We start from the raw sequence: 12,171 nt of genomic DNA on the forward strand, positions 1-12,171 counted from the left end.
CGACTCGGAAACTTCTCAGAAAATCCTGATAAACTCGTTGCCCAAGGTTTCAGATTACTATGGCGACTTCGAAAGCGATATTTTATTTTATTTTTTTTATTCTCTTGAACTTTTTTTGTGTTGAAAATTAAAGACGTCATGCATCATGTAGTCAGCGCATGTCCCATTTCAGTTTGATTGATTTGTAATTGGATTTCTTTCAAGTAAAATCGTCGGAAAGAAAATACTGCATCGCACATCCGCAGTACAGTATGCATTTGAATTGTGTCTCTGATTTACTTGTGAAATAAAGACAGCCATACAGTGTTGCTGTTCTATCCATCGAGCGTTGGCCTGTAAACTTCTCCAGTCCCGAGCCCTAAGCTGCCTGCCGTTTCCTATTTCGGATTCGTAGACTCTCTTGTACTTTGATCATGGCGAGCTGTGGAGGGCAGTCCGTCGATGATATCGAGGATTTGCTCGGCAACGGAGACGTGGTGAGAAGTGCACCGAAACGACACATCTTGCCCAAGAAAATCGCTCCACGTTCATCGAAAGGAGAACAGAAAGAACGTTCCGCTGATAGGCATAGCAACATTCCCGGCGTTCAGTGCATCTACGTCAAGACATGGGGATGCTCTCATAATAACAGTGATGGAGAGTACATGTCTGGACAACTGGCTGCGTATGGCTATAACATCACAGGTACAGTTCCATGACTGTATACAGTGTAGACCATGACAACAGGTGTTGTTTTTTTGTTGTTGTTTTTTTTATGAAAGTGCACATATGCCTACATAGATCATAGAATGGAAGATAAAAACAACAACAACATCAAGAGAACATAGACTACAAAGGGCGTGTAGGTGTTGCATACATGAATGATAGAGTCGTTCAATGGGAAACTCAAACAAGTTTTGGTGCATGCAAATTCCAAATGTATGGATACCGGAGTGCTTTGAATGATTCCCGTTGACTTGACCAAACCAGAATCTTAGCCTTGATGAAAGTGCATGTACACGCAATGCTCTTTTGTATCAAAAAGAGAAGAAGAAGGCACGTTATTGGTACTGGCAAGAGTACAAAACCCCAAGAGTGTGCAACTCCAGCTAGCTACGGGGTCTGCGACTCCGCGACAGAAGAACGTTGCATCATGTGACACACCCGTACACATTACACCCCGTGCATTATAGACACAGGGTTGTGCGCCGTACTACCCACCCCTGCTTTGGGTTCATTTCAGCCAATTAATATTATTTGTGGTGTTCTTTCTTTTCAGATGATGCCATGTCCGCTGACCTATGGCTGTTGAACAGCTGTACGGTGAAGGGACCATCAGAGGACACATTTCGCAATGCTATAGCCTCTGGGCAGCAGCTCAACAAGCACCTGGTCATCGCTGGTTGTGTACCACAAGGACACCGCGATGACTCCAGCCTGCGTCGTATCAGTGCCGTTGGTGTAAGTTTGCCACACGTGTGTGTGTGTATGTGTGTGTATGTATGAAATATTTGTTTGCTCTGTGTGGCCACCTGTATTTGTTGAGGTTGTAAATGTGCTTTGAGAATTTAAAACATGCTATCTTTGTTTACCTATCTAATTCCAATGTGTTGCAGGTACAACAAATCGATCGAGTAGTTGAGGTTGTGGAAGAGACTCTGAAAGGTGGGTACTAATCTTGCTTTCTTGTCCTGCCGGGCATGAGTTTGTGCCGACTCAAGCAAACTCTCCACCCTGCCATTGAGTGTAACACCACAGAGGCCCCTTTACAATGCTCTCAGGGTGAGCTGCACTGGCATGGTGTGGCAGGGCGTAATGTGACACCAGGGCTGTTGTGGTATGGGTCTCTGTGTAGACGGGTCCATGTAGAGGGGAGACACTACCAGTCACAGGATCGCTGCCTTTCTTGCTGGTGACGATATCATGGGCTGTCTTCTTTGGATAAAGGAAATAAGTGATAACCTTGACCTTTCTTATTGCAACAATCTGTGCATTGTGCCATTGAGAGAGGTGGCGTGAGCATTGCCTTGCTGACATGAGATGAGAGATGGCTGTCTGTTGATCTCTCACACACTTTCTCTTTCTTTTCTCTCTATATCTCTTTCTTTCTTTCACATGATAAGGTCACACGGTTCGTCTATTTGGCACAAAGAAGAATGAGGATGGTCAGAAGAGTGGAGGAGCTGCTCTGGATTTGCCCAAGATCAGGAAGAACCCTCTCATTGAGATTCTAGCTATAAACACTGGGTGAGTGAAATGGGGATCAGCTTATCCTTCCTACTTTAAAGTACCATTTCTGGAGAGAGAGGGGGGGGGGGGATCTTGGTTTTGAGGGTAACCACAAAGTCGTCAAACGATTCACCAGCCTCTTCTTGGGACTGCAAAAGCGATTCTGTCCAATGTGACGTTGTGTTGACCGTGGAGAACGTTGTGAGTAGCATCAAGCACGTCAGTGACAGACCCAACCGAACCGATTCCAATGGCATGTTCATTGTGGCGCCCTGTTCCTAGTAAGGCCTGCCGCAGGTGTACAACCTGTTCCCGAACACTCTACGCAGCCAATTGAATGAGGGTGGCGTAATCGTCCCACCGGACTCGCCAACCTGACAACGCGTGCAAGGATATCCCATCATAACTATAATCCAGCATTGGCCATTTATCGAATATTGTCCTCCGCTGAATGCCGCGAGGGTGTGGGCTGCAGTGCCTCACTCCATATCAACCATTCCAGGACTATAAAAATGGTGCTGGTTCGTACCGATCTGGAATGCGCCAAAATTATTATTGCCCTGTTTGCTGGCCCCGTGTGCTGTGGAGTGTCGTAAATTGCTCCTCTTCAAGCTCCTCTGCTGTGCGCAGCCTGCCCAGTACGCAGGCCCTTCAACTCCACAAGCATCTGGGAAAGAAGGCCATGGCCATGGAATGGTAGTCTTTCCGAAGCCACGCCAGCCATTGTCAGGACGCTGTTGATCACCTTTCTTATATTGAAGATACCAACATTGTCCGACAGCAGCTCGAGACAGTACAGACATACTGCTGGCAAGTACTTGCCATCAGCCAACGTCTCAATTTGGAGGGTACCACTGCTATCAATGACGTCTGCTCCTAGAGAGCTAACTTCATTGTGAAGGACATTTTGTTTGTGTGAAGCTGTCAGCCTGTTGGTACTTCTTGCCACGGCTGCAGATGTCCACCACTCCCACGTAGCCATCAGTTCCCGGGTAGACCTTCACCCAATTGGCCATGAGGCCCGTGGCGTGTCCGGGGTCATACAGACCATTCAAGGTTGGCCACACTCGGTCTGAACATGCCCTTGTCCTGTGACCGCAGGTTGTCCTGTGACCGCAGGTTCTCCTGTGACCGCGGGTTGTCCTGTGACCGCAGGTTGTCCTGTGACCGCAGGTTGTCCTGTGACCGCAGGTTGTCCTGTGAGTGTGAATCCCCTGTTACGGAAGTGCTTGGTCCATCTTGCGGAAGGAACTGACACACTTTTACATTTTATCAGAACATTGTCTGTGAATGTTTGGGACTACTGAACCTTCAGCAACTCCGGCACGAGTGCATTTGTGCACTGGTTGGATTCTCGGACATTGCCGTCAATCCTTTTCTTGGCTGCTGGAATCCACGTGCTGCTGACGACTTGTTCCAAGCAGGCAGTTTTGATATCAACTCTCTTGGTCCAGTCACCGAGGTATATATACTGTCCTACTCGGCGCTGCCAGAAGCGGACGCCTGCTACAGTGCTCCTCCAATAACACCTGGCACCAAATGTTCTTCTTGTGCAGCCATGCGCAAAGCGTCCGGCAAACTAGGGCAACTGATCCTGAAAGGAAATAGGACGCTTAAGACGATGAGCTACCTTTCAAATTTGAGAAATCAAGAGAAATGCCAGAATAATCCTTGACGATTTAATCCAGCTATGTATACAGTACGAAAAATGATGTTTATGGGCTCGAACGAAAGGTGAGGGCCTCACTCCCCAGCTACCGGTACATGTCACACTGCACGGGAATCCCTGTGCAGCTTCTCTGCAGCTACAGATCGATTTTGCATTCGTCGTTCTGTGGTGCGTCGTATGTACATGTACTGTAAATATACAAATTTTCGGCAGCTATTTAATTTCGGCTATATTCGGCACCGACCCAAAACGCCTAAATTAAAACGCCGATGAAATTTTTCACAGCATCTGTCGCACTATACCATGCCCTCTACCCCACGCCGAAAATAAATCGCCGCCGAAATGTCAAAAATCGTGAAGTGCCGAAATTTTGCAGCGCCGAAATTTTGTATATTTACAGTATGCGATTTGGCGTTAAACTGTCGGCTTTTATCCTGCATCTGTTGCAAAGGAGATAGAAGCCGAGCTTTTGGCTCGTCTTCTTGAAGGGCGTCACTGAAAGATGCCACGCTGGCTGATTGCCTCTTCTTTTTATGCACCGTAGACAGCAAGATACTAGGTTTGAACTACAGGTTTGGGTACACCAAAACTATTCGAATTAGTGGTGGCAACCTCGACGAAGTTTGTTGCTCGCAGCGTTCGAGCTAGCGCTTTTTCTTGGCTTGATTGAGCAAGGAGCAGTGCTTTCTTGCAGGGTTGGCGAGTCGAAAGTTTCAGTGAACTTCTCGTGTCCTCTGCGCGGCAGTCATGATTCAGTTGTGTCAAGTCGTCAGGAAAAACGCTCGAGCAACCAACTTACGAAACTAGTCACTCTCCCGTGTAATGTTTTCATGCACGTGTGCGACACACCCACACAAATGGCACCGGAAGTCCCGGAATAAACAAATGATTTCTCCTTGAAAATTAAAAATGAAGACAAAACAAGCTCCCAGGTGGGATGTTCCTGTAACTTTCTGACTTGTGGCAAAGTGGTTCCTGTGGCATCATATACGCATGCACATCAATAGCCAGAACACCAAGTCTGTTTAGCTGTGTTGACTTTGTATGCATTTTCTTGTGATGGTGCTTTTCTTCTTTACGTGGACACAGTTGTTTGAACCAGTGCACATACTGCAAGACTAAACATGCCCGAGGTGAGCTTGGTAGCTACCCACCAGAGCAGCTCGTGGCCAGGGCTAAGCAAGCATTTGCGGGTAAGATAATCCTATCATGCTTGTGTGCGTGTGCGTGATTCATGCGTGCGTTGTACAGGAGTGATTCTTTGGGGCTGGGGGTAGTTTCCTAATTTTATACCTGTAATTGTAGCTGTGGTGATGTGTGTGTGTGTGCATTGCTAGTCAGTCAAGTCCAGTTTCAGGAATGTAGCCGTGTCGCAATCGAGTGCACTTCCGCCTGTCGTGCTTTGCTTGTGTTGCCGCTTCTGATTTTCAACATGAATTCAGTTATCCCTAATGCAGTGACCATCATGTGGAGTAAGGGTATTGAGTTCTAGTATTCCAAACTGCGGACACTGGGGCAGCTAACTGTTTCAGCCAATGATTCCTCTCCTCAGTGCTAAGAGAGCATGTATACAGTTCTGCCACCTATTATGTAGGCAGCTTGCTGCGATTGTCATCTACTTTTTGATGCGCTTTCATGCTGAGTCCCATGCCCCGCTTTGACCATGACTGCTTTGTATCATTGCATGCTGTGTGGTTCCCGCTTTGTTGCCGATGATGTACAGAGGGTGTGCGTGAGATATGGCTGACCAGTGAAGACCTGGGCGCGTACGGACATGACATTGGCATCAGAATACCGGACCTGCTCTGGCAGCTGGTGGAGGTCATCCCCGAAGGGGCCATGATGCGACTGGGCATGACCAATCCGCCGTACATTCTTGAGCACTTAGAGGTCAGTCAGTAGTCATACAAGTATTACTAGGAGCAGCGTCGTTGCCTGTGAACAGTGTAACTAGTGTATCACTGCCTTCCCAGTACATGTACTGTTGACCGGATCATACTGACATGTGCTACTGATGCACGTTTGTACTAGTATAGAGGTACAGCTCAATACACATTGCTTTGAGTGGTTTTGAACATTGTCACTTCTTGTGACGTTTCCATCCGCTTCCTCATGCACTGTCCAGTCCTATGGTCTTACAAATGTAGTTCTTCCAACAAGCATGACTCATGAACTCCTGTTCAGAGATGGCATACGTCGAGCTTTTCTACTTCGAGTGTCGTCTCCAGGCATGTTTTCTACTTGTATGAATTCTAATGGTGTGTGCTGTGTGTGTGTGTGTGTGTTGTGTGCGTATATGTCCAGGAAATTGGCAAAGTTCTCAATCATCCACGGGTATATTCATTCCTGCACGTCCCAGTACAGGCAGGTTCTGATGCTGTCCTGGAGGCCATGAAACGCGAATACAGCCGCGCAGACTTTGAACATGTTGCCGACTACCTCAAAGAACAGTACGTGGTGGCGGTGGTGGTGGCGGCGGCGGTGGTGGCGGCGGCGGTGGGGATGGTGGCGGTGGTGGTGGGGATGGTGGCGGTGGCGGTGATGGTGGTGGTGGTGGCGGCGGTGGTGGTGGCGGTGGTGGTGGTGGTGATGGCGATGGCGGTGGTGGTGGTGGTGGTGGTGATGGTGGCGGTGGTGGTGGTGGTGGTGGTGGCGGTGGTGGTGGTGGTCGTGATGGTGGTGGTGATGGTGGTGGTGGTGGTGGTGATGGTGGTGGTGGTGGTGGTGGTGGTGGTGGTGGTGATGGTGGTGGTGGTGGTGGTGGTGGTGGTGATGGTGGTGATGGTGATGGTGGTGGTGGTGGTGGTGGTGGTGGTGGTGGTGGTGATGGTGGTCACTAGTATTGTGACTACATGCATGTAGCAATTTTTTTACCTGTTACGTTTCAATGATTTGGCAATATGAATAGAAAGTTAGTATAAGTCATGCACGAAAAACGTTCAATTTGGCTTGAGCAGAAACAACTGGGTGTTGCACTGGCTTTGCAAATGCAATAGTGCTCTCCAGCAGAATGCCAACATGAGCCTAACATTCTGCTTGTCGCAAAATACATGCAGTTCACAATACTGCTGGTGCTGCTGTTGTTGTTGTCGTCGTCGTTGTTGTCGTCGTCGCCGTCATTGTTGTGTCAGGTTGTAGGTATTGTTAATGCATTAGGGAGGTTCTGCTCTACGTGTTGGGAACGCGACGCAAAGAATCACGCGAACTTTCTTCGCGTTCCCGTAACGTAAAGAAATGCTGTTCTGCTCTACGTTTCACCTAGAGAAGTCACGTGGAATGTGTACTGGGAATTTCCCCTTCCATATTTGGCAGTTTTCTGCATGCAGTTGATCGATACCCAGCAAATCCGTACGAATTTTCTCTGCGTGTGCCACAACGTAGAGAACCTCATCTCCGCGTAGAAATCTGGAGCCAAAACACGCGAAGCCGTAGACTCTAACCCAGACACCTGCTCTCTACGTGATTTCTCTACGTTTCACGTATAGCAGAACCTCTCTATTATTTTAATGAAGTCTTGCGTAATGCTGATTGTGTCCTGTGCAGTGTACCTCGTGTCACCATAGCCACTGACCTCATCTGTGGATTCCCAACGGAAACGGAAGAAGTGAGTGAACGCATGTGTCCGATACATCGGTACTGTGTTGACCTGTGTTGTTACTGTGTGTGTGTGTGTGTGTGCGTGCGTGCGTGCGTGCGTGTTGCGGGCAAGATTCATTTAGGAATGCATTGCACTTCTGTGCTCATACTGTTGCAACTTTCACGCGGCAACGGCTTTGGTCATGTATCAGGAGAAACTCTGAGAGAACAATTATTTTAATAAAATCGTTGATTGCTGGACACTAGCCAGGATTGTGTGCACCGCGCTGTACAAGTGCAGAACAGGATTGTGTGCACCGCGCTGTACAAGTGCAGAACAGGATTGTGTGCACCGCGCTGTACAAGTGCAGAACAGGATTGTGTGCACCGCGCTGTACAAGTGCAGAACAGAAGAAATCTAAGAGCACAGTAACTTATGAGGAATGATCTTCACTCAAGGAGGCCTATGTCATGCAATTTTGCTGTGGCGTCTTTCTGTATTTATTGCGCGTGCACTGATAGGACTTCAAGCAGTCCATTGAGCTTGTAGAGAAGTACAAGTTCCCTAGTTTGTTCATCAACCAGTTCTATCCCAGACCAGGGACACCTGCTGCACGGATGAAGAGAATACCAACGCAAGACGTAAGTGATGGCCGGCTCGCACCGGTGTGAAATCCTCACTGTTGCAGTTATTACCGTGAGAATCCTACACCATACAGCTACAGTGCCAGCATCCAGTCACATTGTGTGGGTGTGTGTGTGGGGGGGGGGGGGGGGGGGGGGGTGCAAATCCAGCACTTTACCTGAGATTTGTGTGCTGCTTGTAGTATGGTCCACACCTACCTTGGTGTGTGTGTGTCTGGGTACATGGTGTGCACATGTGCGTGGGTGTGTATGTGTGGGTGTGGGTGTGTGTAAGTCATGCAGTGACAGTGTGACAGTGTGACCTTTGCGCTAAAGCCGGTATGAACACTCGTGGCAGATTGGTGTGCCAAAACGACTTGGTGTGCAACGATCATCTTATGTTGCTATGCAATCTTGTTTGTCATGGTGTGCGCAGGTAAAGAACAGAAGTCGTGCCGTGTCTCAAGTGTTTCAGTCCTATCGTACCTATGACCACCAGGTGAGAGAAATACTGTCTTTAATAGTGATTATGGTGGCCATTGCTGTTGTGCTTTGCTGTGACACTTCTCTAGTACAGCTTTGCACCACCGGTCTATTTACACTTTAATAGTTCCTATTTTAGTACATGCAGCCGAACCTGTACTCAACATGCATGTTGGGTAGATGGTTGGCACGAGCAGTGGCGAATTTGGCACCAACTCAATGGTTGGAACCTATATGTATCAAAAGTCCTAATCAGTAATCACCTACATATTAAACATTGCGTGTCACCGTTGTAGCCAAGACTGGTTGGTTAGTCTATTTAAAGGGGAAGTATACCCTAAAATCAAATTTTCACCAGTTGTAGTCTTCTGGGTGCTGAGTCGAATGGTCTTGGTCCGAGGAAGCTGCGACGCTCCCTTCCTACTTGAATCCCAATCGAACTCGCGCACTTCCACCGAAACTGGGTGACTGCGCCCTACTAGATGGGGATTTGTATGCAAAATGTCACTAAAAGCGCCATTTCGTTCTTATAAAAGCACGGATGACCGCGGTTGGCCCATATCTTGTAGTCTTTTGGACGCTGAGTCGACTGGTTTTGGTCCGAAAAGGCTGCGATGCAGCGTTCCTCCTTTATTCCCAATCGAACATGGTTGAACAAGCGGTCACGTGCTCCTGGGTGCCCAAATCACCTGGTCACCGCGCCAGCAGGCGACAACTTTCACACCAAGGTTCAACTCGAGTTCAACTCGAGTGACAGGACTGCACCCAAAAAAGGTCAAACAGGCTAGTAAGTTGTACCCTGCAGGCACGGTGACCAGGTGACTGGTGTACGCAGGAGCACGTGACCGCTTGTTCAACCATGTTCGATTGGGAATAAAAGAGGAACGCTGCATCGCAGCCTTTTCGGACCAAAACCAGTCGACTCAGCGTCCAAAAGACTACAACATATGGGCCAATCGCGGTCATCCGTGCTTTTATAAGAACGAAATGGCGCTTTTAGTGACATTTTGCATACAAATCCCCATCTAGTAGGGCGCAGTCACCCAGTTTCGGTGGAAGTGCGCGAGTTCGATTGGGATTCAAGTAGGAAGGGAGCGTCTCAGCTTCCTCGGACCAAGACCATTCGACTCAGCACCCCGAAGACTACAACTGGTGAAAATTTGATTTTAGGGTATACTTCCCCTTTAAAAACAGCCGGAGCCCCTGCACCCTTTTCACATATACTCACTTAGTAGAGAGGTTAAGATGCTCGTTATTTCCGACGTGACGCGCAATTTCACGTCAAATTTGGCGTAAAACTCCAAATTTCGACGTGAGCAGCAGGTCGCTCGCGTTGATTTTTCGACGTGCGAGCAAATAACGCGAGCTGAACTTTCGCGTCACGTCGGAAATAACGTGCATCTTAACCTCTCTAGTGCCTGGTTTCACAGAGGATACTGCCACGCTTCCGGTTCGTTGTAATCTCCAGTTTCATGCACTTGGCCAGTCATCAGTCAACTAGACATTGGTAGAGAAGATAATAATAATATATACTCCGTAAGATATCCTCTGGTGTACTACTGTACTGTATTGAGCTTGCCTATGTCTTGTATTGTGCTGTGTCGCTGTGATCCAGATTGGAGAACGTCAGTGGGTACTGGTGACAGAGGTTGCTCATGACAAGAAACATCTGGTTGCTCACAACAAGTCGTACGATCAGGTGAGATTATTATTGTGCGTGTTGACTAAGTTGTGATACAGTCAAACCTCGCTTATCCGGTCCTCTTTTATCCGGATCCCTCGCCATCCGGAAGAAAATTGTTGGTTACCGATTTACAGCATATGTCATGCATACATACAGTATGTGTGTTCGATTATCCGGTTCCCTCGTTCATGAGATCCTTTTTTTAATTATTTAAAAAACGGGACTGTAGTGCTATGTAGGCATCTGATACTGTTCTAAGGTTGTACACCCTCCAGCACTATGTCTACAAAATGTGATCAACAACTGCTGCCGTATAATGTTATGATCCACCAATCCCTTTGCAAAACATGCTTGCTCTCTTTCTTTTCTCTTTTCTTTTTTCTTTTGCCAAACCTCGAGGCTCAAAACCCTGAAGTATTGCTGCACTCTATTTTGTGGTGTACAAGCACTGTATACATATCTGCAAGCTCCAGGTTTCGATTGCAGCTTTGTGTCCAGCCATTGAGAGTGTGAGCTTTGCCTCTGAATACTTTTTACAATTTCCCTCAGGCTGATGAATAGGCAAATCCCCCCCCCCCCCCCCTTCTCTTTGTTCTACTCCCTCCAGGTTCTGCTTGAGGATGTGAAAGGTCTGATGGGCAAGTATGTTCAAGTAGACATCAAGTCTGCTGGAAAGCATTACCTAATGGCCGATCTCGTTCCCGGGTCACTGGAGAATGCCGTGCGCCTGCCGGAACCATTTGCAGCTGGTGCCGTGTCTGGGGCGCCAGTTTCACCCCAGGCAGTGGCAAGCTCCCAAGCGTCCAAGCGCCACTGGCAGCAGCACGTCCCGTGGATTCTGCTTGTCCTCTTTCTGGCCATCATTATTCGATCGTGTCAGTTGGTGCAGCTGCCGGAGAGATGATAACATCTGTGCAGCTGCAGTGTATGGCTTGCAAACTGCTACATGAGTATGTGGTGGGAATGTGGCACATCATCCGGGCACAACTGCTGACTCCCTGTGATACTTACTTATCTATTACCATGGGAGATACGCCGCTGCTGTGTCGTGTGCACGTGAAGCAGTCAGCATCGCTGACCACCACCCCTGACCACCCTGGTTTCTAGTCAAGCTGGCATCAGCTGCCTCCTGTCGGTTGAGTTCCGAGTGCTTGTGTGCTGGACGTGGAGGCAGAACCCATCAGTGCACTCACTTGTCTCACTGGTCTCGGCCATGTGGAGCATGCTACACACCACCATTGGCGACAGGTCACAGTTCTGCTTTGCTCTCGTTCCCATCGAGATGATTTTTCATTGCTTGAAGATCATTTCCTGTACCTTTTCATTTATCAGCTGGTGGGATGGTGGCACGTGCTGTCTGGGCAGAGCCACATAAGCAACGCTGCTTCTAGGGAGCGAGTGAGTGAGCAGTATACAGCATGACTGTGATGTCAGTGAAGGTGTGTCGTTGGTGCTGCTGTTGTTTCTGGTGCTGGTCGCCATTGCCACTGTGAAGAAATGTTTCTGTTCTCAAGGTCTCGATTTGTTATTGTAACATGTCCTCTCTATTTATTATTAAGTTAATACTAGCCATGGTCACTTCAACGTTGATCACGAAATATTGTTGCTGTGTTATAATAAAATTATGGACGCTCCAGACTTGTCTGTTGGTTTTCATACTTCGTCTAGTTTATATAGTGGCTTGATGTGTATAACTATATAGACTATGTGTGTGTGTAGTCTTGGCCATGCTCTGCAAAAGGCATACATACATACATACATACATACATACATACATACATACATACATACATACACATAAGGAGGGGGTACACATACATCCATACATACATCCATACATACACATAAGTGCTGTTTCCCTGGTGTATGTATTGCTTGACCTCGCCATTACTTGTACTGTAACAGAAGTGCTTTTGAAATGCCCACC

At 47.9% G+C, this 12,171-nt stretch overlaps 1 protein-coding gene across 1 annotated transcript; it reads left to right on the top strand.

The window, feature by feature from the left end:
- Positions 1 to 183: 183 nt before the first annotated feature.
- LOC135804550 (threonylcarbamoyladenosine tRNA methylthiotransferase-like) lies at positions 184 to 11,886 on the top strand. The gene is made up of 12 exons (XM_065318441.1): positions 184 to 684; positions 1,259 to 1,440; positions 1,596 to 1,644; positions 2,103 to 2,226; positions 4,967 to 5,070; positions 5,601 to 5,767; positions 6,182 to 6,327; positions 7,421 to 7,481; positions 7,976 to 8,095; positions 8,514 to 8,576; positions 10,176 to 10,259; positions 10,852 to 11,886. Exons 1-12 carry the CDS (start codon positions 414 to 416, stop codon positions 11,146 to 11,148), a joined length of 1,668 nt encoding a protein of 555 aa, XP_065174513.1. The 5' UTR covers positions 184 to 413; the 3' UTR covers positions 11,149 to 11,886.
- The last annotated feature ends 285 nt before the right edge of the window (positions 11,887 to 12,171 follow it).

Source organism: Sycon ciliatum, chromosome 1 (genome assembly GCF_964019385.1).
Source record: "Sycon ciliatum chromosome 1, ocSycCili1.1, whole genome shotgun sequence".
Taxonomy (NCBI): domain Eukaryota; kingdom Metazoa; phylum Porifera; class Calcarea; order Leucosolenida; family Sycettidae; genus Sycon; species Sycon ciliatum.

What these genes read in the sequence shown, in the direction of transcription:
- LOC135804550 (XM_065318441.1), top strand. Translation starts at nt 414, where the DNA reads ATGGCGAGCTGTGGAGGGCAGTCCGTCGATGATATCGAGGATTTGCTC. An exon ending in GTATGGCTATAACATCACAG is followed by an intron (nt 685 to 1,258) that starts GTACAGTTCCAT and finishes CTTTCTTTTCAG; the next exon opens with ATGATGCCATGTCCGCTGAC. An exon ending in GTCGTATCAGTGCCGTTGGT is followed by an intron (nt 1,441 to 1,595) that starts GTAAGTTTGCCA and finishes AATGTGTTGCAG; the next exon opens with GTACAACAAATCGATCGAGT.